General features: G+C 31.3%; 2 protein-coding genes across 4 annotated transcripts; one reads left to right on the top strand and one right to left on the bottom strand.

The window, feature by feature from the left end:
* The first annotated feature begins 12,373 nt into the window (after positions 1–12,373).
* On the top strand, positions 12,374–20,514 carry LOC114308282 (butanoate--CoA ligase AAE1). Of its 2 annotated transcripts, none has more exons than XM_028253842.2 (2): positions 12,374–12,765; positions 18,887–20,514. In XM_028253842.2, exons 1-2 carry the CDS (start codon positions 12,568–12,570, stop codon positions 20,318–20,320), a joined length of 1,632 nt encoding a protein of 543 aa, XP_028109643.1. In that variant the 5' UTR covers positions 12,374–12,567; the 3' UTR covers positions 20,321–20,514. The 2 variants fall into 2 exon arrangements, with proteins under 2 accessions (XP_028109643.1, XP_082779969.1); XM_082923843.1 differs by having other exon boundaries at positions 12,537–12,765; positions 18,448–20,514.
* Positions 20,515–20,725: 211 nt separating this feature from the next.
* Positions 20,726–24,695, bottom strand: LOC114308281 (butanoate--CoA ligase AAE1). 2 transcript variants are annotated; one of them, XM_028253841.2, is made up of 3 exons: positions 23,997–24,419; positions 21,188–22,483; positions 20,726–20,933 (listed from the first exon to the last, which is right to left on the bottom strand). In XM_028253841.2, exons 1-3 carry the CDS (start codon positions 24,321–24,323, stop codon positions 20,919–20,921), a joined length of 1,638 nt encoding a protein of 545 aa, XP_028109642.2. In that variant the 5' UTR covers positions 24,324–24,419; the 3' UTR covers positions 20,726–20,918. The 2 variants fall into 2 exon arrangements, with proteins under 2 accessions (XP_028109642.2, XP_028109640.2); XM_028253839.2 differs by lacking the exon at positions 20,726–20,933 and having other exon boundaries at positions 20,941–22,483; positions 23,997–24,695.
* Positions 24,696–25,916: the final 1,221 nt, after the last annotated feature.

Raw genomic sequence — 25,916 nt, 5'->3', positions numbered from 1 at the left:
TTTTTATGAAAAGATGTGCAAAATAGTAGAGAAGTGATGTGATGGACAGTCTCTTTCCAAAAGAGACCTGTGTTTGGTTCATGACTTTAGAGAATGATTTGGAAAGGAAATGTAAAAATATTAGTAAAATGTGAATAAAATATATATTTCACCTACGTTTTACACATATTTTTCCTTTTTATTTCCCTCTCTAAATTCTTAAACCAAACACAACCTTTAAAAAATTTGAAAAATATTTCAGATAATTTTGTAAAATGTTTTTGATATTTTTAGAAAATAGTAAGAAATTTTGTCAAAAATACACAATAACAAATTAAGATTTTATAGACAAAAACTTAGGGACAAAATTGAATTTTTTGGACCAAATATTTTGCCAAAACATATCATTGTTGTGCTTTTAGTGGCAAAATCGGATATTTAGCAATGAATTATTATCGTTTTTTGACCCAAAACTTTTCTCTAAAAATAACTTTTTTGTATAAAACTAGTTTGTCACCAAAAGTACATTTATTAACAATATTTTAAAATTTGTCACTAGAAGTCTCTTCTTTTTTTTTTTAATTTTTCTGGACAATCTAATATTTTTTTGAACTAAAATGGACAAATCCTAACCCTAGCTCCGACCATCCCCCTCCCCAACTCCATTTAGTTCTTCCCAAGCCCCTTCTCATCGGCTCTACCTCTTCCACTTCCTACTGTTGCCACTTCCTCTCTCCTTTCTTCTTCTTCTTCCACTACAAAAAAAAAAAAAAAGTTTTAGCAACAAAAATATTTTTAGGGATCAAATATTTTTGTTGCGAAAAGTGTTATTATTATAATTTTTAGCAACGAAAATTAAACATTAGTGATGAATTATTATTCTTCTGGGACCAAATTTTTTGTCTCAAAAGATAAATCATTTTAAGACCAAATTAGTTCATCCCTAAAAATCTATTTATTAGTGACATTTTTAAATGTTTGTAGCTAAAAGCCTTGTTTTTTATTTTTCGAGATGACCTTTTAGCGACTATTCATGACGATCGAAATTAGTCCCTAAATGTCTTTTGTAACAAAATTTTCACTTTTAAAAACTAAAACATTTGGTCTCTAAAACTCTTATATTATAATGTTTTTATCCATTTCCATTGGCGTCACCTCTTTTTCCTTTTACATTTTCTTCTCACGGTAACCCCCTACCTCTCCTTCCTCCCTCCCTCACTCAACGAACCCCCTTCCCCACCATAGACCCTAGATTTAGGAGTCTTTAGATCTTGAGTTCAAGGGGAAAGATGAGGAGAAAGAAGAAGATGACGATAATGAAGAAGGAGAACAAAAGGAGGGGATCAGGCGTTAAAAGTGATTGGGATTAACTAGGGCTTTCAAAGAGAGAAAAAACAAAATTCAAATTTTGAGATGAAGTGTCTTGAGAATGTTTTGAAAATCGGACCGGTGAGCGAACCGAAAAAGAGACCGGGTTGACGGGTTATCGGTTCAACCGTCGGGTCAAAGCGGTCGAACCGTGACATCATAATTAATATTATATAATTAAAAAATATAATTAAAAATTATAAATAAATAAAAATATATATAAATACTCAAATAAAAATAAAAATTATTGTATAATATTTATTAATAATATTTAATAAAGTCATAATTGATAAAAAAAAAAGTAACTTGTTTTAAAGAAATAAATTTTTTAAACATTCCCTCCAAACAAATTGATTGAATGTTAGGTTTAATTTTGGAGGGAAATGAAATTTTCAACTCTCCCTCCAATCAATATGTTTCAAATAATTTGATTGAATCCCACATAGAATTTTGTAGGTTCTTTTTGAAAAATCTTTCCTATAAATAGGAATAGACTTTCATAATCTTCTCCAACTTCTAATGAGACTCTTCCTTATGAGAGGAGACTATTGAAGTAAGAATTTTTAGTCAAAATTTTGAAATATATATATATATATATATATATATATATAAGAAAGAAAGAAAAGAAAGAAAATTTAAAAGAAAATAAAAAAAATCACCTGTCCAACCCACCAGACCCGATTCGGGTCACCGGTTTTCCCGGTTCGATCGCCGAGTCTTCTGATTTTCCATTTGTAGTCTAGATTTGCTCCTACTCTGGTTCTAGGGGGTTGATCGGACCGGAATAAGGCCCAATTCGACATGCCGGTTCGGTCCAAGTTTCACAACATTATTGAGAAATAGAGTGTCTTTTTATTCCTAATTTGCCCACAACTCCATTCCAAATTCCAATGGTTGACCATACAACTCATCAATTAGACAGAGATGATCAAAGTTTCATAAGTAGAGGAGCTAATGTTGCCATTATTACCTCCTTCCATTTTGGTGTAAAGGAACCTAATTAATTAACCAACACAGCCGACTTCCTCTATAATTAAAATATGTCATCAACAGCGTTAATGGCGCCATCACTCACAACCAAACATTTTGACAATGACATTCTCTCTCTCTCCCACCAATTGTACATTTTTTTTAGGGATTTTAGTGTCGACTTCCTTTTTGTCATGACAAAATATTGTCATTCCACGACGAACTTTGTTGCTCGTCATAAAGTCGTTATGAAAATTGTATTTTCTTGTCTTATATGTCATAACATCGTGAATATAAATAGAGTAATGTGATCATACTTTAAAACAATTTTTTAAAAAAGTTTCTTAATATTAAATTACTACCTAATATTTTTTTTTTATATGAAAATTAAGCAAGAATTAGGGTTTTCCATCAAGTAATCGAGTTGAAGGGTGTTGGCCAACTGGCTTTTAAAAAATTGGAAGCCGACTTTTCTATTTTATATCAAAACCTTTTGCTGAAGAGTGGAAATAGCATTAAAAAGACTGAGACTTGTAATAATACCCATTTCACTAATCTATTTGGTTTATTGGAATCTGATGAGTGGAATGAAATGATAATTTTTTAGACTCTCTTATGAAATTATTATTATTTTAAAATGGTGAATGATGACTCTATTTAAAATATTTTTTTTTATTATATTTTTAATCAATCAAATATAGAAATAAATATTTTGGTGAAATGATTAGGGACACAGGTATAGAGGGCCAAAGAGATGACATGTCTCTTGGGTTTTGAATTTTTTTTTTAACAAACATAAAGAAATATTTTAAATAAAAAAATTACAAAACGATTGTTTAGAGTGAAATGTCAATGACATTTTTAAAATTATAAGAACAATAATAATTGTTTTGATTAAAAATGAAGAACTACAATAAGCCACATTATTATTTTTGAAAATTTTATGAAAAAAAATCAATATAATGGTGATATCTATCATTATTGACGTGCAAGCATAATTAATCTCACTATAAAGATATATAATTTATTAGATTGTTAGTTACATTTGATATATGGAGTTTACCCTCCACCACAACATATAAGGGTTTTAAAGACCAAATTTTTTAGTTTCTAAAAGTGAAAATTTTGTTACAAAAGATATTTAGGGACCAATTTCTATCGTCGTGAGGATAGTCGCTAAAAGTTCGTTTCGAAAAGTAAAAAACAAGGCTTTTAGCTACAAAATTTTGAAAATGTCATTAATAAATAGACTTTTAGGGACAAAATAATTTGGTCTCAAATTTTTATTTATTGAGACAAAATTTGGCCTCAAAAGGATAATAATTCATCACTAATATTCAACTTTCGTCGCTAAAAGTATAATAACGACACTTTTTGCAACAAAAATATTTAGTCCCTAAAAAATAATTTTGTTCCTAAATTTTAGTCTCTAAAACCTTAATTTTTTGTAGTGCTCCGTATGTTTCTTTATTATTGGTTGATGATATCGCATGTCAATAATGACGTAGTATACCATTATATTAAATTTTTACTTAAATTTTGTATAAAAAAATTATTTTATCATTATATAATTTAGTTTAAGACTTATATCCATGACTTTTTTTGTATTGTCCGTGATACACTAATCACAAATAATATTATTTTTTTGATCTTTCTCGAAGTCAATCATAAAAATTTATATGAAATATTTTTGTAAAAAATTTCAATGTTATAATTAATAAGTGCCCCCTTCTGATTTAATTTCTTAACTCCGTCAATAAAAATAATCACTTCATTTCATTTTATTTAGTGAATTAGATTGTGACCTCTCCACTCCAAAATTGTAATAAAGGATTTTCATTACATTAGTCAAGAGTTTGTAATAATTCTTTCTAAATTTTAAATAATGATAAATTCTTATAATTATTTCACAACTTTCAAATAATGAGGAGAATCTTAACCCATCAAATACTACCTAAAACTCAAGATTAATAAAACTAATGTTTGACAAACCAACTTTTATCAAGGGACCACTAGGTATGGTGGTTGATTTCAGAACACTGGGGTTAATTGAGGTACCTATAAATTGATTTAGACACATGATTTATAAAATAAAAACAATAATAATAATAACTAAAACTACTTTATGTAAATACGTTTATTTCATGTAAGTAGTAGTTTCGCCAATCTATGGTTGTATATTCATAGATGATTTGGCTTAATATTTGATGTCAATCTAGTTAGGATTGGAAAGTGTTATTATGATGCTTTGAGCACTTACCTTTCCTTTATTGATGTCAATGTTTTGCTTATTTATTTATTTAGTACTAGCCCTCAATGTTTTGTTTATAAATTAATTTTTATCAATAAAAAGAATTGCCGAAAAAAAAAATGAAGCAGTAGTTCCACCCATGTTCTCTGAAATTCTTTTCTCTCCCCTTGAAGTGCGTTGGTCTACCAACCAATGAAAAACTCAAAATTATTTTTAAAATACCATTTTATTGCCAGAGTGGTGCTGGTTTGGACGTCACTACATACCCTTGACAAAAAGATTATGAAGCTTCAAGATACAGATATGTTATGGAAAAGATAATATTAAAAAATTAAAAAATAAAAATAAAAAGATTCGGGTATAGTTTGAATATCTTGAAACAAAAAAATACATGTTTATGTTAAGAAATTAATATTAGTTTTTAAGTGTCAATAGTTAATTTTTTGAGTTGAGGGTTGCTGTTGTGCCTTATGGCACAGCAGCCCTGTTATGACTTATAGAAGGCTTATTGAGGTATTTGTCAAGTGTATTTTGATGATCTGAACTGTTCATATTATTTTTTGGATGAATACCATTCATATTGTTTGGTTTGTCAAATATATCATTCATATAAAAATTAAATTAATCAGACATTTGTGACCCCATAATTAAGTCCTAATCTGCTTGCTTCGTTAGGTTTTTCAAAAAATACTTTTCAGAAAATTCTACTTTCTTATTTTTTATATTTTTTTGTTTTTACTGAATTTTTTTAATATTTTAAGCAATTTTTTTTTCTTTTTAGACATAGCTAACATAAATATACCTAAAAAGTAAAAAATTTGTAAAAAAAATCTTTTAAAAATTCACTAAATACCAAAAATATTTATAAAAAAAAAACGAGAATTCAGTACATTTTTTGTATTTTTTATGTATTTTTTAATTTTTTAAATTATTTTTTCAAAAATTTTTTACTTTTTAGATACATCTAAGTAAGGTGCATTTAAAAAAGTAAAAAAAAATGTTTAAAATTTTAAAAATATTCACTAAAAATAAAAAAATCACGAAAATCAAAAAACTTAATTTTTAAAAAATTTAATCCAAAAAATTCAAACCAAACACACTGAATTGTTTTTAAAAAATTATTAAAATTATGGTAACCGTTTATTTAATGTCCAAATTACTTAATTTTTTGTATGGATGATCTACTCAACGAACCTTATAATATGACTGGTTCGAATCATCAAAAAAGACTCGGGACACGCCTTAATGGGCCTCACAACAGTCTACTGTGCCATAAGGCACAACAGGAACCCCAATTCCTAATTTTTCTTCAATAAATACACTAAATTTGAAACTCCCATAAGTGGTGAGGTGGCTAACTCATAGGAGCTAATCTAACAATTAACAATTAATTTTTTTTAATTAAAAACAATTGATAAAATTTTAAAAAGTAGAATATTATTATCATCTTAATATTTCATTCTTCTTAGTGTAATAAATAAAAAAATGTTAATAAAAGTTATTCTTACATTTATTCTCACAATTATCAATATTTCTCATACAAATACGACTCTATTTATACATTACGCCGGGGGGAGGGGGGGGACACTATAAATAAGTTGGTTATTGATTTATTTTAATAGCATCACATCTTTATTTTTTTCTATATATTTTTATAATAAATAAAAAAAAATCAATTTATAATAGGATTGTTCGTCGTTCGGTTGCGGTTATGGAATTTTCAATCCGTTATTTGTCAGCCGGATTGGCAGATTAGAAAAAATTAATCTGCATCCATCCGCCGGATTGACGGATGCGAATTGAGCAAATGGACGAATTGACTAATTGATGCAAAACAGTTGGCAGTTTAAATTTTTACAAATTTTGAACATAATACAACAATTTATCAACATTTTTTTTGATAACAATCCAACTCAACATAACCAAAAGATTATCAAATAAATTATCAAATATCAATAATAAATACATATAAGAAAACCATGCATTATCAAAACTATTTCATTACATTTTTTATTTAAAAATTATTTTATTTTTAAAAAAAATAACAAAATTAAGTCTTATATTTTTTACACAAAAATACTAAATATCAACACTTGTCATTTAATAAAAGGATTTCCAAATTAAAAATATAACCAAATATCTAAACTCTTTTTTAATTAGAAACACAAACAGAATATTTAAACAAATTAAAAACATAAAATCTTACAAATTACTAGGATGCTCGAGGTTTGACGGTTCGGTTGCAGTCAAAGGAATCTCAAATCCTCTATCTGTAATTATCTTTTTATCATCACGTATCTATCTAAAATATAACCTATCAATTCAATTCGATCGATTTAGACGAATCAAAAAAATTCGCTGCTCACCCTAATTTATAAACAATCCTGCCAAATGCCTGATGAAACTGACCGCAATAAGCTGAGTGTCTATCTGACGGCACACCTTTTTTCAACATTTTTAATACAATAATAATTGAGAATTTTATTTTTTTATTTTTTTCAAGAGTCCCATAGCTCATTTTGAATTTTAATCATTAACGATATAGACTTCACATATATATGAGTAAGTTTCATACATACATTAATAATTAAGATTTAAAAAAAATTGTGAGAATCCTAAAAATTAAAAAAAAAATGAAATTCCAAACATTTTTGTTTTTAATATATGGTTCATGGCTCTGACTCAGCAATCATTCACACAGAGTTTGGTAGCTTTTTATCGAATCTACCTTATTTTAAAAGGGAAAAAGATTGGTAGCTCGAGAAATTGGCTCGAAAAATGACTCGAAAGAGAAGAGAGTGGAAGAGGAGGAGAGAGGGAGAAAGAGAGAGGAGAGGTCGTCGCAGCTCCCCGCCGTCGTCGCAGCTCCCCTCCAGTCCTTCTTCTTCCTCCTCCGTCGCAGTCCCGCCGCAGCTCGTCGCAGCCCCGCCTCCGGCTCTGCCTCCTCCTCCAGCCTGATTTTTATAGCCCCCCTCCCCTCCACTTCTCCTTCTTCCTCCTCCTTCCCCCTCCTCCCGATCTGCAGACCCACTCTTCTTCTTCTTCTCCACCCTTCTTCTTCTTCTCCATTCTTTTTCTTCTTCCTTTTGCAACAAAAACACAGAAAAAAAAAAAAAAAAAAAAAGAAAGACACCAAAACAACGTCGTTTTGGTATCGAGCCAAATTCGAGTCACCGAGTTTCGAGCTACATAGCGGGGTCGTTTTAAAAGACATATTCCAAAGTTAGTTTTATTCTTTATATTCTAGTTAAAATATATATATATACATATATATATTGGTTTTCAAGTTTAAAAACATAAATTTAAAAATAAATCATGGTTTAAAAATATAATTTAAATATTGAAATTATTTTTTAAAAATACAACTTCTACTTCAAGAAATAACATGAATTTAAAAAACAAAAATTACAAAAAAAATGGTTTAAAAAAATTAAGAAAAGGGAGGATTCAAAATTTATTGTAATGCATATGAAATCTAAAAAAATGATTTCAAAAACATGATTTAAATGACTTTTTTGCCCCTCTCCCCCACCCTCCCCAACCACTACAAACCTTAGGCCAACGCCGACACCAACATCCCATCTCTCACCACAACTACTGCTTTACCTCTCTTTCACATTTCCTCTATCTCTCAACCACAACCACTCCCATTTGTCTTCTCCGCCACATACTAGTGATGACATCAATGGATCGTACGACGAGGGTTCTTTTTCTTCTTCTTCTTCTTCTTCTTCTTCTTCTTCTATAGTCAGAAAATGAAGCAGATGAAAGGACTACAAAAATGTGGGAGACGAGATACTAGTACCGATGCTAGGCTAAGATTTGTCAATACTGGGCTAAGGGTCTAGTTTGCATCGATTGGGCCAATTTGAAATCCGTTTTGGTGATCTGAATCATTCAACTAATAAAGTTTTTTAAGCAGATTATACATACAAAGAATCAAGTTGATGGGATATCATGCCTCATTTAGAAAGTTGGCTATTTAGTTTTTGGCTATTTAGTAGGCTAAAATAGTTGTGTTTGGAAAGAGAGTTAGATTTTTTTGTACTTGAATGTGATATTTGAAAGGAAAAAAAATGAAATAATTATGGATTTGATGTGACATTTTATCTTATTAACTATTTTAGCATATTTTGTCTTTTAGTGTTATTTTAACCCAAAAAGTTATAAAAGCTCCTTCCCAAACACCCCTCAGTAAGCATATAATCAGTTTATATTTGTACCCAAAAAAAAAAAAAAAATCTATTTTCAAAAGTATACTTGCCATAAATTGTTTTAAGAAAATTTTATCTAATTAAGTTAATTTTTTACTTAATGATCTTTACTGTAAATCTTACAAATTAAATGATTTAAAACATCAAAATAAATTGGATACGAGGTCACAGTCATGTCAACTAGTTCTCCCAATCCAAAAAGTGAACGGAAAGCAAACTTGGCTCTTGATACTCCATCTGAAGAGAAGAAAATATATTAAAATAAATAAATAAATAAATAAAATAAAATTGCTAAAAGCAAATCTTAAGGTCTTGTTGGAAAACATGTATGAAAATGTTTTAAAATATGTATTAAGAGCAAAATATTTTGTCATTTGCATACGTTTTATAATGAAACTAGCCGCAATAAACTCAGTGACGTCTTTGTCTATCTCAACCCAGATTTTTTAACAATTTATCATGGTATTTGAGTCTGACTAGGCAATCATGAATGTTTTAAACCAATTTCACGATATTTGAAAACAACAATGCTACAGGGTCCGAATTCCTCCGCCCCGAATGCCCCTAAACCACGAAACGACGTCGTTTCGTGGTTTTAATTTTTTTTTTTTTTTTTTTTTTTTTTGCCAGCAGAAGAAGGAGACGAAGACGGAGAGGGGGAGGGGGAGACGAAGACGGAGGAGGGGGAGGGGGAGGGGGAGGGGGAGGAGGGGGACTGGAGGGGGCCTAAAAAATGGGCTGGAGGCGGAGGCGGGGGGCGCGGCGATCGGCGATGGCTGAGGCGACGAGCAGAGGCATGGCGAGCAGAGGCATGGCGGAGGCGACGGAGGCGGAGGCGCGGCGATCGGCGACGGATCGGAGACGGCGGCGACCCCTCTCCCTCTCCCTCTCCCTCTTTCTCTCCCTCTCCCTCTCTCTCTTCCTCCGCTTCCTCTGCGTCGAAAATGGCAGAAAAAAAAAAAAAAATTCGAGCCACATTCGAGCCAAGCCATTTCGGGCCCTCAATCATTTTTCATTTGAAAATGTGTTTCTCAATTTAAATTATTTTTAAATTACGACATTAAAAAATAGATATAGGGTAAATTACATTGACACCCCTTAAGGTTTGGTCCAATTACTGCACATTCCCTGACGTTTTTGAAATTACATTCTCATTCATGTGGTTAATAGTCTCATTTCACAAACCCCTTATTTATATAAAAGGTAACAATTCCTAGTAAAAAAATAGAAAAAATTATATTAAAAAAAAATAAAAGAAAGAGGAAAAAAAAGAGAAAGCAAAGCAAAGTAAAAAAAGAGAGAGTGCATGAGTTCAATGTCTACATTCCGTCTAAATAATTACAATAACAAAGGGGTTAATGTAATTTCCCAAACGTTAAAGGGTGATATGTATTAAACCCAAATCTCAAGTGGTGCAAGTGTAATTTACCCAAAAATATATATTAGTGATAAGTTTATTTTTACATAAATATGTCATTAGGTTTAAGGATTAGAATTTTTTTAGTGATTATGATAAGATATTGTTTTAAATAATTTTTTTTTTATTTTTATCCCATTGTCGTTGAAAAGGTCATCAGAAGTGGCCGACGACAGTGATGAGTGATAATGGTGATATAGACTAAGAGATAGATTAGATTGATAGATATATGACGTGTGAATAAATAAAGAGATGATATGTGGATAGATAAATGACATGAAATAGAGTTAATATCATCTTTCAAATTATTTTGTCTTTTTTACCTCAAAAGATTAGAGCTTAGAGTATCTCCAATTCACTAGGCATATAATACTTATTATTAGTCAAAATGCGTAGCATAACTCACATTTTTTCAACTCTAATGCATTAGGTATATAATTAGGCATTTTGGCTCAACTCACATTCACTAGTTATATGTAATTAGCCTTCAAAGACTAGACAAAATGTAATTAATCCTCATGATCATTTCCCTCCATCTTTATTGCTGTTGTGGCATTCCATTCCTGTGTTTGGTTTCAATTTTCTGAAAATTGAATTTTTTATTTTTTATATTTTTTTGTTTTTAGTGAATATTTTTAAAATTTTAACATTTTTTTATTTTTCTAGATGCACCTTACTTAGATATATCTAAAAAGTAAAATATTATAAAACAATATTTTAAAAAATCAATAAATACACAAGAATACAAAAAAAGTACTGAATTTTCATAATTTTTTTGTATTTTTAACATTTAGTGAATTTTGAAAAGATTTTTCACAAATATTATACTTTTTAAATATATTTATATTAGGTGTATTTAAAAATTAAAAAAAATTGCTTAAAATGTTAAAAAAAATTAGTGAAAAAAAAAAGGGAAAATAAAGGCAGCATTTGGTAAGCTTTACGTTTTTTTGTTTATGTTTACAAAAATTTTATAAACTGATTTTTGTTTATTTTTAGAAAAGCATAAACTGTAAACGCAATTGGTTTGAACAAAATGTTTAAAAAAATTTAAAAATATAAACTAAAAAATATGTTTGTTCAGGCCTAAAATATTTATATTTATTTTTATTATTTATGACAATGGGATTATACACATTATAATTGAAAAAAATTAATTAAAAAAATTAATTGAAAAAAAAAATTATTAGGCAAATTTTTAAATTTCTGTTTAAAAACCAATGTAAACTCATTTTTTGAGTTTATATTTTTTCCTCAAATTTACAAACTGAAACAATTATTTATAAACCAAAAAAATTATCAAACAAGTTTATGGCAGTTTTTTAAATTTTTGTAAATATAAATTAAAAACTGAAAACGAAATGGTTACTAAACAGGCTGAATAGTATTTTAATTAATAGCTAAAATAATGAGTATGATTAGAGTAGAAACATAATAAAAAAAAAAATTGATAAGCAAAATAAAATATATACTTTATAGTAATGTTTAAATAGGTAAAATACCTACTTACATTAGAGATACTCTTAAGCCTTCATTTGGGATGTGAGTTGATTTTTTTTCTTTTTTGATTTTTTTGCTATTTTAGCCGGAAACAAGGATATTGTCGTGCCTAAGGCACAGCATTTACTGTTGTTCTCTTTGTGGGAGGTCGTCCCGAGTGTTTTCCAATTATTTGAACTGTTCATATTGTAGGGTTCATGAAAAATATTATTTATGTAAAAAATTAAATTGATTAGATATTCATAATCTCAAGATTAGGTCCTAATTAAATTTATGAAAGTTATGTTAACTATTAATTTTTATAAAAACAAATGTGCTTTGGTTATAGGGCTACAGATATCCCAATCAATTTGATTTTTTATATGAATGATCTATTCAACAAATCCTACCATATGAACGGTTCAGATCATCGAAAACACTTGGGATGACCTCCCACAAAGAGCATAGCAGTATCTGTTGTGCCTTAAGCACATCAGTGTCCCCGTTTCCATTTTAACCTGGAGTTAAAAAGTCTCGTTTGAGATGGATTTTTTGCCTTTTCTAACTTTTGTGAAAAAAAAAAATGAAATAATTATAGTTTGGATGTAACATTTTATCTTATTGACTTTTTAATCTATTTTACCTTTTTGTGACTATTTTAATCCAAATAGATTATGCCAAACATAGGTTAAGACTACTACCCAAAAGTTTTTAAATTGAACATACGACTCTAATGCCAAAAAAATAAATAAATAAATTTTAGAAAAAAACACAGTCAAAATTTCTTAAATTTTTGATAAATAAATTTTTAACTGGAATAGGGACACACGTTATATACTCCGATAATCTAGCATCCTGAAGACAACTATTGGGCAGAGAAGGATACCAAAATGGAGGGAGTGGTGCAATGCTCAGCCAACTATGTGCCTCTCTCTCCTATAAGCTTCTTAGAGCGAGCTGCTTTTGTCTATGGTGATCAAGTCTCCATTGTTCATGGCAATACAACCTACTCATGGAGACAGACTCATCAAAGGTGTATCAAACTCGCCTCTGCTCTCTCTCAGTTGGGTATCTCCCGCGGCGGCGTTGTAAGTTTTTCTAAATGCCGCCCTTTCATGATGTTATTGAAATCAATTTTAAGTTGTGTACTTTTAAATTTTTAATCTGGAGATAAATATGAGTAAATTTACGCTCCTTCGTTTAGATAGAAAATGTTTTTTAGAAAATATTTTTTGTATTTTTTAGTGTCTGGTATAATAAAAAACGAAAATTAACCGAAAACATTTTCCTTAGCTAATAGAAAATAAACTTATTTAAGCAGAAAATGTTTTTCACTTTTAAAAGGTGAAAAATGTTTTCCGAATTAAAATTTTACCGATGTCACCACACTACCACCACTCTCACCTCCACGACCACACCACCATTACTACGGCCACCACCACCATCATTGTCGCAATCACCCCACCACTATGTCGCCGCCATCTCTATCTCCACCTTCATTCCATCACCACCACTAAATATAGAAAAATATTTTCTTTGCAAAAAAATTTTTGAAAAAATTTTCCTCCCAAATAAACGTAGGTTAGTACTAATAGAAGAATGAAAAATATTAGGGATACTAACAATCTTATTAACGCACTCACAAGTTGATATAAGTCTCATACCAAGTGATGGTTGATCTTATCAAAACTTAAGAGTGTATTAGTAAAATTATTAGTAAATGTGTAAGTATCCCTAACATTGTTGTAGAAGAATTGAGATTAGAACTGTCATGGTTTAGCTCCAATGGAATCTCCAAATCTCATCCATAAGGCATAATAATAATATGGGATTGAGAAATTATGAATCCTCACACACCTAGGATGTTTGGAAGTATGATTGGAGATGAAAATATTATTTTGTTTCTATTTTACAAAAATAATAAAGTTGTTTTTCATGTAGTGGGAGTTTTTATATAATTTTATAAATTCAATTTCAATCAATTAAAATTATCATTGTAGTAATTCTATCACTCAATCTCTTTATACTCATAATCCCTATCAACCTAATTTAACAAATAACCATATATATCCAACTCCAATGTTTTGAACAAGAAGTTAAGATCGTCAAGACACTAAAAAAAAAAAATTCATCCTAATAAAAATTACTTACATGGTGTTATATATTTTTTAATGTATATATATAATTTATATATTAGATTAGACGTATATGTGTGTGCATACGCGTAGACTTGTATATGGCCAAAAAAAAAAATATTTATCTCTTGACCCCTTCCGATGGGTTCGTCCCTTGTCAACACCATCGCAATCGACGGCTAAAATTTATTCAATATGTATATTACAAATCAATAAAAAAAATGTCATATTAAAATAATAAGCTCATCATTTGTACCAATTATATCCTTTTTGAGGCACCACTTAGGATTGTTTCAGGAATTACTATTTTAATTGATTTTTTAACTTTTTATAAAATGACATAAAAAAATAAAAAGAATAATTAATTTTTTAACAATAACTTTTTAACTATTTTAAATAATTTCCAAATCAAAAATATTTGAAATCCTCTATTTTTATGACCTTCATGATCTCTAATTGATTGGTGACCACTCATTATATTTGTATTTTTTTTTCTTCTCTCTCACAAGTGTGTGGGGGTTGTGGGATCCGTAACGGGACTGTTTCCAGACTTACCTTCTAGTCACGCACATAGACATGAACTAACAGTTCGTCCACGGCACCGCTAAGGTCAAACCAATATGATCATAAGGTCCATGTTGTTTTTTTTTTGGGTTGATTTGAATTCTCCTCCACCATGCATCATCATGCATGAGTCATGTGATGATGAGAGAAAAATGGCCAAGTTACGTATATCTTCAATCTAATTCCTTTATTTTCTTAACCAAATATTGGAAACTTATTCAAAAACTTAACCATAACTCAAGTATGAATTTTTATAGAACTCTCATTGGAAATGAGTTGATATTGAGTTTCTACACAGATTTTATTTCTCAAAGCTAAGTTTTAATTGATTTAAGGGGATAGTTTGAAGCAAAACTGCTCAATGCAATGTAAAAAGAAAAAGACAGAGAGATCAATATGAGATGGAAAGTAAATGGACATCTTCATAAATAAATAAATAAAAATAAATTAAAGATTAAAATAACAATTTCAAAATTCACAATAATTCCTACATACATCCAAACTCGTGGTCAGTGGACTTATAAAATTCGATCCATAAAAAATTCTGCTAATTTGTATCATGTCAGCAGCATGCAACCTCATACCCCTTGAATAATTGTATATATTAATATTAAAGATAGAAGAAGGCATAACATGATGACAGCCAAAATGTCGTAAGTTTCGGGCATGTCTGATTGAATGAATTATAATATATAATTGATAATATTAATTTATGGTACTCATATTCTATTGTTTAGTTATAATTTTTGAGTTAGATTTTGATAGATATTCTGTCCAATAAATTTGACGATTTTTAATCTTATAACTAATAATGCAAAATAAATATATAATTAAAAATATATATTTCCATTTTCATATCAAAACAATTTTGACAAAAGAAATTTTTTTATCTCAATAATCCAATTAGATAACCAATCATATATTAATTTTATGAATTATTAGTTTTCTCACTATTAATCAGGCTAATCAAACAGATCTTAACGTCACCACTTACCTCGAATTATTTTGATGACAAACTTGGCAGCACTTAGTGCCTGCTTTATTAAATTCATGTATGATGTAGAGGTTTTAACAACTAAATATTTCCATTTTATGATTTTAAAATTAGAACTTGACTGACATTTTTACTTAAGTCTAGAGTTTTATAGTTTTTTATTTGTTGATGTTTTTATTTTTTTGTTGGTTACTTGATCTACAAGAATTAAGATTACTTGCAAGATTTATAATTAGTGCCCATTTAGTAATTTGACTTTTTCTAGTGACTTTTTCATTGTTACTTAAGTCTAGAGTTTTATAGTTTTTTATTTGTTGATGTTTTTATTTTTTTCTATTTTTTTTTGTTGGTTTTACTTGATCTACAAGAATTAAGATTACTTGCAAAACTTATAATTAGGGCTATTTTGGAAAGATGGTTACACTACAACAAAAAGCACTTTTGTCGACTAAAATTACATTTTCCGTCGCTGAAAGTAGTACAATTGGCGACTAAAATGGAATTAGTCGCCAAAATTGATAACTTTTGCCGGCTAAAAGAGTTTAGTGGCCAAATATAAGGGTATTAACGACTAAAAGGCAGTTTAGTCGCCGAATGTAGGGGTTTTAGCGACTAAAGGTTGTTTAGTAGCCAAAAGTCACAGTTTTTGGCGAGTGATGGTTTTGGAGACTAAAAACAGTTTAGTCACTGAAAGTGAAGCTTTTTGGCTACAAAAAAAAAAATTAGTAGCTAAAAACAGTCCTTTGCCGACTAAAATTCAGTTTAGTAGCCAAAAGGGGTCGTTTTTGGCGACTAAAAACTGGTTTAGTCGCCAAAACTGCTTATTTCTAGGCGGAACTTAATTTTTTAGCGACTAAATAATAATTAGTAGCAAAAAATGATAGAATTGGCAACTAAAAATTTAATTTAGTCGCCAAAAGTGGCCTAAATTTTTTTTAAGTAAATAATTTATTTTTTACATAAATTATATTGAATTAAAAAAATTATATTTATATATATTATTTTGTATTAATACCGGTTAATATAATTATAATCAACTTTTTGATAAAAAATTGTTTATAAACAGCTTTTTTGTGAGAGAGGAAATGGGTTATAATCTGGGAAGTGGATTATAACCCACTTCCCAAAAGGGGCCTTAGTGCCCATTTGGAAACTTATTTTTTTAGTAACTGTTTTTTGAGGTGAAAAAAAGTTAATGTGTTTGGAATGATTTTTTTAGTTGTGTAAATAGTTGTAAAAGAAAAAAAGGGGTTTTTGGTGAGCCCCTCAATTTCAAACTTTATTGCCAAAAGGACAAGATAAAAACATTTAATTCATTAAGGACAAAGTTTAAAATATTTAAAAAATATGACAATAATACCCTCAACTTCTATCATTTTCTTAAATTAGCACAACCATCGCCGACCATTGTCTGCCATCACTGAACCACCGCCGGCCACTGTTGATCACCCCGGCCGGCGATAATTTTCTGGCGATCACTGTCGGTTTGCAAAAATTTTCAGCAAGATTCTCCAATGACAGTAAAATTTTACTCTATTAGATAGTAAAATTTTACTATTTACTTTAAACATATAAATAGTGAATTTTTGCCATTGTTATCACTAACCACCACACTTACTATAATTATTACCATTATTCATATAGCTATTAATGAGAAATCAGTCAGAACATTGAATTAATAAAGTTAACATATTAGAGTAAAATTTTACTATTTCACTATTGAACGTACTAAAATAACATTTTGTTTGAGACCTTAATATCAATATTCAAACTTATATTGACAAAAAAAAATTGCACTAAAATAAAAATATATACATATGGAGATAGAAAGAGAAAAAAATAGAAAAACAGAGAGATAGAGAGAGCACATATATTGTCTTAGATTTTGTTCAAACCAGAGTAAAATTTTACTGTCCAAAAAACAAAGCATGATGAGGAGACAAAGAGAAAAAGATGGACAGAATATGGATCTGAGATGATAGATCTCAAATCTAATGTCGTCAATCTCAAATCTGAGGTCTTGGACGCTAAGGATGACAATGGTGGTTGCCCGTGGTACAATGACATTGAATGGCGCTGGTGGTTGAGATGGTAGTAGTGAAACAGTGGTGGCGGTGGCGGTGGCGGTGGCGGTGGCGAATAGTGCCGATGGTTGAAACAGTGTTGGTGGAAACGGTGGAGGTAATGGAAACGATGGTATTCGTGGTAGTGGAGATGGTGATAGTGGTGGTAGTGTAGATAGTGGTGGTGGTGGTAGTGGTGGAAAGAGCTCTTAGAAAGAGATAGAGAAAGAAAGAGCTGAGAAAGAGATGACAAACTAATGAAGAGAAAGAAAGTGTATGTGTGTGTGTATGTGTATGTGTGTGTGTGTGAAGGGGTAAATTTGTCACATAAAATATAAATCTAAAAATTTTTGTCCTTGCAAGATTTGTTTATTTTTTAGGAGTTTATAAGCCAAAAAATTATAACTTGTCCTTTTTAAGAAAAACGAGCTCTAGCAAAGATTTATGGCCAAAAATCCCAAGAAAAAAAGTGCTTGATTGATGTGTATAATATGACATTTTAACTTTTTTTACTTTTTACTTTTTACTTTTTGACTTTTTTTATTTTTATTTTTTATGACCGGATGTTCAAGCCAGTTTACTGTTTACGTACACCTCGACTAATCCTAAAACTCACGCAAAGCGCCCCTTCTATGTGAATTAGACAAAACTCTGGCATAGCCCGCAAGCATGGCCCCAGGGAACATATTATATGTAATGAGAGTTGAATCTGATATCTAAATTTAGAGGGAACACACCCTAAATCCCAAGTTACATAACTCCTCGGGATTGGGGCATTGGTTTCTTAACATTTTTTTCTTTTAATACCCGTAGGCTTGTTAAGATTTCTATTGCTTAGAATAAGATTTGATTATTAGTAAAATTTGATTATAGAATCTCTCTTATTTTGCGTTTGTTTGTGTTTACTTCTACACTCTATTGCATCCATGTCAAACATTTGTTTTCTTTACTTACATACAACTTTATTAGGAATTCATATATGATTCTTGGATCCCTAATTTCGTCCCTTGTCAGGAATATCTCCTCTCCATATACCACTATCCTTCATATTACTCAATATTTTATTTTGTAGTTTCCAAATCCAAGCTCATAACAGTAATTTAAATCATTCATCTCGTAAATCTTGCCATAAAAATCTTTTTACACAAAAAATTAACTTTATCGAATATTGACGAATAGAAGAACAAATCACATTTTATTTAATAAAATGGACAGTTTAAATTTAAACTCATCGCTATTGCCCATTAAAAAAATATATATAATTTGATCATATGTCTAGTGATATTTGAGAAAATTAACTTTTCACAAAATCAATTTTCACGGTGAGAATTACGAAATGAACAATTCAAATGATTGTTGTGAGCTCAGGATGGAACCCACAAAATAGAGTAAGGAAAGATATAGAGAATAGTGGTATGGAGCGGAGCCATTTCCTATTTTATCACGTGAGAAGGTTGCAGCTTTGGCGCCAAACATTCCAGAGCTGTATGAGTTGTACTTTGGTGTACCAATGGCTGGTGCAGTCATTTCAGCACTCAATACAAGGCTTGATGCCCCCATGATAGGATCATTATTAGAAGAGTTGGAAGCAAAAATCATATGTATCGACTATCAATTTCTTGAACTTGTCCTCAAAGCACTAGACTTTCTCTCCCTATCCAATTCCAAAGCCAAACCACCATTAATTATTGTCATACCAGAGTGCAATCACACAACAGACCTCCCACCAAGTAGCTTGGATTACAATAGGCTACTCGAAATGGGACAAAATGATTTTGAGATTCTTCATCCAATCGACGAGTGTCAACCAATCTCGGTAAATTACACTTCTGGCTCAACCGGGAAGCCTAAAGGCGTGGTGTATAGCCACAGAGCGGTTTATCTCAATTCACTAGCTGAAATTTTTCGCAGCGACATGAGAGCAATGCCCGTGTTTCTATGGACAGTGGACATGTTTCGCTGCAGCGGGTGGTGCTTTACTTGGGCAGTGGCGGCTTTGGGTGGCACCAACATTTGCATCAGAAATGTCACATCAAAAGTCATCTTTGACGCGATACGCCTTCACAGGGTGACACATATATGCGGTGCACCCACCATCTTGAACATGATTGCGGAAGCAGGGTCCAGTGACCAACAACCACTTCCTTCCAAAGTGGATGTCATAATCGCTGGAGCATTGCCACCTCTTCAAACTCTGAACAAAGTTAGGGAATTGGGATTTAATGTTTCTCATGCTTTTGGAATGACAGAAGCCCTTGGTCCAGTGATATCAGTACCCTTAGACAATGACCATGGAATGATAAAACGCCGTGAAGGGATTCACAACCTTATGATGGAAGGTGTCGATGTAAAGGATCCGAAGACGATGATAAGTGTGCCACCAGATGGGAAAACCATTGGGGAGGTGATGTTTAGAAGCAATACTATGATGTTGGGGTACCTTAAAAATGTTCAAGCGAGTCAACAAGCTTTCAGAAGCGGGTGGTATAGGACCAGGGACATCGGAGTCAGGCATCCAGATGGGTATATACAGATGAAGGACCGTGTCGTAGACGCAATATTAACTTCTGGAGGGGAGAGTGTGAGCACACTTGAGGTTGAAGCAGTGGTGGCTAGTCATCCCGTGGTGCTGGAGGCTGCTGTTGTTGGAATGCCTAGTGATTGTTTGGGGGAAATGCCTTGTGCTTTTGTAAGGTTGAAGGAAGGATTCAGTACAAGTGAGAAAGAGATTGTTGAGTTTTGTGGGGATAGATTGCCACACTATATGGTACCACAGAGTGTTATTTTTGGGGATTTGCCAATCAATTCAACTGGGAAGGTACAGAAATTTGTTCTCAGAGAGAAAGCTAAAGCCATGGGCAGCCTTTCTCACTCGAATGGGCATTGAACACTGAAATATATGGCATGAATCATCTGGTTCCACTTTTGTACCATGTTTCATTTTATATGTTCTAATCATTGATCTTGGTGATGTAGTAATATAAGATTGGTTACGTCAAAAGATGATACAGAGAATGAGACAGATGATTTGTAGACTGTACCTGAAATATAATTATATTTGAAAAGATTTTATCTTTCCAAGACTGTAAATAAAGTAATGGTTTTAATTATGTGTCAAATAAATTTAGAGCAAATGCTAATTTATAACTATAGCAAATTGTTTCAATCACTTTTTCTTAGTTGGTTGAAAAATATATTAGAGTTATAGGACTAATTATGTTATTGGAATTTTGATTGCATTTAAGATGTTTGAAAAAATGTATTAGTTTGTTGACAATTTAAACAAAAGTACTTTTGAACTATATTTTTATTTGCATTTAGATGTTATTGACAACTTGTTACCGATTTAAGAAGTTCTTGGAAGATTTCTCCCGAAATATATATACGTAGTGAAATCCACCAGAAGCAGCTATACTATTTGTGGAATCTTAAAGAATCACAAATTTGCCCATCTTTGCTCAACAGCAAAATTTCTTCTTGTTCTGTCAAGTGAATGAAACCTGAATGAGAACATGAAAAAATTATTCAGTAATTTTCCATTTCACCACCATAAATATTTATAAATTAAAAAATAAAAAGTACAACAAGAAGGGAAGTTTATTCTTTCCACTTAGAAAAGGCTGCCCAAAGCTTTTGCCTTCTCCCTCAGAACAAACTTCTGCACCTTCCCAGTTGAAGTTTTAGGAAGATCTTCAAAAATGACTGTCCGGGGTGCCATATAATGTGGCAAACGATCCCTGCAGAACTTGATTACCTCTTGAGCATCGACACTGAATCCCTCCTTCAACTTCACAAAGGCGCAAGGCGTCTGACCCCAGTGATCATCCGGTCTAGCAACCACCGCAGCTTCAAGCACAGCCGGATGACTAAACAACGTCGTCTCTACCTCTACACTGCTAATATTCTCACCCCCAGAGATTATAATATCCTTCGAGCGGTCCTTGACTTCTATATACCCGTCAGGGTGTTTCACAGCAAGATCACCACTTCTGAACCACCCACCCCTGAAAGCCTCTTGTGTCGCTTCCAAATCTTTGAGGTATCCACTCATTACTGTGTTTCCTCTGAACATAACCTCACCAACCGTCTTTCCATCAGCCGGTATGCTTTTCATGGTGATAGAATCTTTGATGTCTACTTCTTCTAGACCGAGATGTTGAACTCCTTGTCGTGCTTTTAGCTTTAATCGTTCATCTTGAGGCAAAGAGTCCCATTCAGGCTTCCATACACAAGATGTCCCAGGACCATAAGTTTCTGTAAGTCCATACAAGTGAGATAGTCCAAAACCGAGCTCCTCCATCTTAAGAAGTATCTGTGGAGGAGGTGGTGCACCACCCGTCATTACTTCAACCTTGTGGGGAAGTGGGCATCGGTCATTTGAAGGCGAATTTACAATCATGTTCAAGACAGTTGGTGCGCCACCCATGTGTGTCACCTTGTGGAGAGCAATATTTTGAAAAATGGCTTTAGGAGAGACACTTCTAAGGCATATGTTAGTGCCACCGAGGGCTGTGAGTCCCCAAATGAGGCACCACCCGTTGCAGTGAAACATAGGCACTGTCCAAAGATAAACAGGCATTGAGCCCATTCCATGAAGAAAAAATGTCGCGAAGGCATTGAGATAGGCACCTCTGTGACTATAAACAACTCCTTTGGGAAGTGAAGTTGTGCCAGAAGTATAATTTACACTGATAGGATCCAATTCATTTCTTGGCCGTCTTATGGAAAATTCTGTATGTCCACTTGCCAAGAGTCTCTCGTATTCATAAGTATCAGAAGTAATAGTTGTTTGAGATGAGTCATCAGATTCAGGAACTAACACTAAAATAGGAAGTTTCGATTCTGTACTTACAAGAAGATCAAGTGCTCCACGAGCAATTTCCAGTAACTGGTAATCTACAAAAATGACCTTGGCTTCTGAATGTCTCAGTAGGACTGACAGCATAGCTGAATCATGGCGTGTATTAAGTGTACAAATAACTGCTCCAGCCATTGGTACCGCAAAATGCAGCTCATGCATTGCTGGAATATTAGGGGCCAACGTTGCTACCTACTCAAAGATTTGGAAATTTAAAAATGAAGAAATAGGATATGCCACGCAGAAACGTACAGAGAATTGAATATGATATAGTGCAATTGGAAAAGAGAAGAACAGAAAAGGATAGTGAACAAGAAGTAAGTGGCTATCGACTTCAAGAATTTTGATTTTCATTAATGCACATGGACAAGAAATTTAAAATTTTGTGTCGAAAACCTTGCCGCTATAAAACAGTTTGCAAGTTTGGATTAATATGTTCTAAAGGAAGTCAAAAACACTAATATGCAGTAATTATTTCTTTCCCATAAACTTTGTTCACAGTATAGGTTCCTGCCTTTTAAGTGGCAAAAGACAACTGATTGATGTACTGAATTCAGAACCATGAGATTGCCCACTTTTATGTAAGGGCTACCTTTCATATAATGGTCCCCCAAACTCAATTTGACCCCATCAAAATTTTGGAAAACCCACTTTGCACAAGGGTTTCCCTCCAAAATCAAAAACCCCAAATTAACTTTGCAATAAACAAGGAATATAGTTTACTTGATTGGTCTCATATGTTATAGCAGTGAAATTTTGTTAGAGAAACTAGATTGGTCTCGTGTGTGGTTCCTATAATTTTTCAATTGAACCACTTGTGAAACTTACGAATCTAAGTCACCTGACTAATATTCAAATAATTATATGGGCTAATGAGAAGTGGTTAGCATGTCTAAATTGAGACCATCACTGGTATTGTATAATTTGTTTATTGGTACAATTGTCCTATATTAAACGATTATTTAAGTTATCTAAACCCGGCCCAACCCACCATCCACCCAGCGGGAACCACTGCATTCTTTTTGGCCTGCGCTCCGCTCCTGAGGAGAGAGAAGACTGTACTGAAAATGTAATCAAAAGAGTCAAAGCTTGGTAAAATTCAAATTCATTATGTTGATGCTTCTATTCTAATAAAATTTAATGTTTATTTATCCCCAAAAAAAAAATCAAATCAAATCAAATTCATATTAAGAAGATAAAAATGGTTTTGTTTGGCCTGGAATGGATATAATATAATATAGTCACTTAAACAATGAGAACCAAATTCAAATTCACTGGCAGTGATGATAAAAACCATTTCTTCTTCTGAATCAATTACCGTGTGGATATCAGACTGACAAATACAATGTTTCATAAAGAAGGTACATTTCAAGTATTCATTTGATCCACCAAGAAATCAAACTAAGTTTGAAGCAAATATCAGTACATAATAACTTAATCAATTTGCTACAAATAGTCTTTGTTGTTACTATTCCACTGAATTTCAACACATATTAGAACCAAACATTGAGAAATCAAATGAAATCGGAAAACTAAATTACATGCTCTGCCATTGAGCACCACTTTGTCTACTAATTCACCAAAAGAACAAAATCATAGCAAAAACTAAACAAGCAATGAAGCATCAGAATATAAAAAAAAAATATGCATTTGAACATGCAAGTGGAAATTCAGAAAACAAAGAAAGTGAAAGAAGCAAACTTACAACATCTCCAGGGGAAATCCCCAAGTGGGTGAGAGCAGAGGCGAGTCTGAGACATCGCTCATGAGTCTCCTTCCAAGTGTACTTCACAGAACCGTACACAAGCGATGTTCTGTCTCTGTAAACCTTTGCAGATCGCTCCAGGAAGGTTATGGGAGAGAGAGGAACGTGGTTAGCTGGACATCGGACCAGACCCTCCACCGATTCACACGGGTCCCGTTCGAGATTTCCGGAAAATTGACGAGAAAATTGAATGGATGTAAGTATTGGTTGAATTCGATTCACACTACCAATGAAGCGAGAGAGAGAGTTATTGAGGAAGTGATTCATGGTGATGGTGGGGAAGAGAGAGAGCAGTAGACTTCCTCTCCTGGTTATCTCTATATCTCCTTATAGCCTCTCCAATGATAGCAGCCATTTTACCTATTTACGTATATATTTTATTTTATCTGTCATGTTTTATAGCTCTTTATTTTAATTATTTATTTAAATATTATTAATTTTACAGAATGTTATCAACAATAAAGATAGAGGGAATGATTCTAATGATTGAATATATTTTGTTTAGTATTGAAGGCTAGTTACATATAACTAATCAATATGAATTGAGTCAAAATGCCTAATCATATGGTTAATGCATTGAAATTAAAAAAAATGAATCACATTAAACGTTTTAACTAACAAGTATTATATGCTTAGTGCATTGGAGATGCCCTTACTTATTTAATTAAATTTAGATGAAAAAAATAAATTTATATTTTTTTATTTTTAAATAATCAAATTTAAATTGTTAAATTAATCCAAAGTATATCTTCACCATTCTAAATAAAAAGACAAGAAGAGATCCACCGTTACAAGTAAAGCCGCAAAGAGAGAGCCAATGAGAAGATCTCAACTCGAGAGAGAGAGAGAGAGAGAGAGAGAGAGATGATTACAGTGTTCTGGCCTTGAGTTTTCGGAGAATCCAATCAAATGGGTGTACCATGTTGATGTGTCGTCGTTTTGTTAAGGTTTGGATGGATAAAATCAGTTGAAGAATACTACAAATTTAATTAATCAGAATTTTATTTTGTGTTAATTATGTAAAAGTTTAATTTATAAATGTTATGGTAATTCAGATTTTCCTTATACTTTTTTGACTTAATAATTGAGAATATTATTTAGTGTGTTTAGTTTGAGTTTTCTGTATTAAGTTTTTTAAAAACTGAATTTTTTAATTTTCGTATTTTTTTGTTTTTAATGAATATTTTTAAAATCTTAAATTTTTTTTTTTACTTTTTTAGATACACCTTACTTAGATGTATCAAAAAAGTAAAAAAATTGTAAAAAAATATTTTAAAAAATTAATAAATACATAAAAATATAAAAAATGTACTGAATTCTTATATTTTTTTGTATTTTTGATATTTAGTGAATTTTTAAAAGATTTTTTTTACAATTTTTTAATTTTTAGGTGTATTTATGTTAAGTGTGTCTAAAAAGTAAAAAATTGCTTAAAATATTAAAAAAATTCATTAAAAATTAAAAAAATACAAAAAATAAGAAAGTAAAATTTTCTGAAAAGTGTTTTTTGAAAAATAAAAACAACCAACGTGATTAGTTTTTTCTAATTTTTAAAAATAAAAACGTTATCAATTTTACATAGTAACATTTTAGATAAATGTTTCACTAACTAATGAAAAAAAAATGAATATGAGATTAAACGATTTTACCCTTCTACTTATTGGTTTGATTCAACTATCTAATAAAACCAAAAATATTAACATTTTTTTCAGTTTCAAAACTGATAACATTATCATTTTTTTCATTTTTAAAGATTTTTGTTTCAGTGTTGTATATCAATGTTCTATCACAAAATTTTCAGTTTTGCACAAAAAAATAATTTAGTTTTTTAATTTTTTTTAAAAAATATTCAGTGTTTTT

This window comes from Camellia sinensis, chromosome 1, assembly GCF_055761805.1.
Source record: "Camellia sinensis isolate YWXY chromosome 1, ASM5576180v1, whole genome shotgun sequence".
In the NCBI taxonomy this organism is placed as follows: domain Eukaryota; kingdom Viridiplantae; phylum Streptophyta; class Magnoliopsida; order Ericales; family Theaceae; genus Camellia; species Camellia sinensis.
Note: the sequence above shows the minus strand (reverse complement) of the source record. Positions and strands in the feature narration are given on the sequence as shown.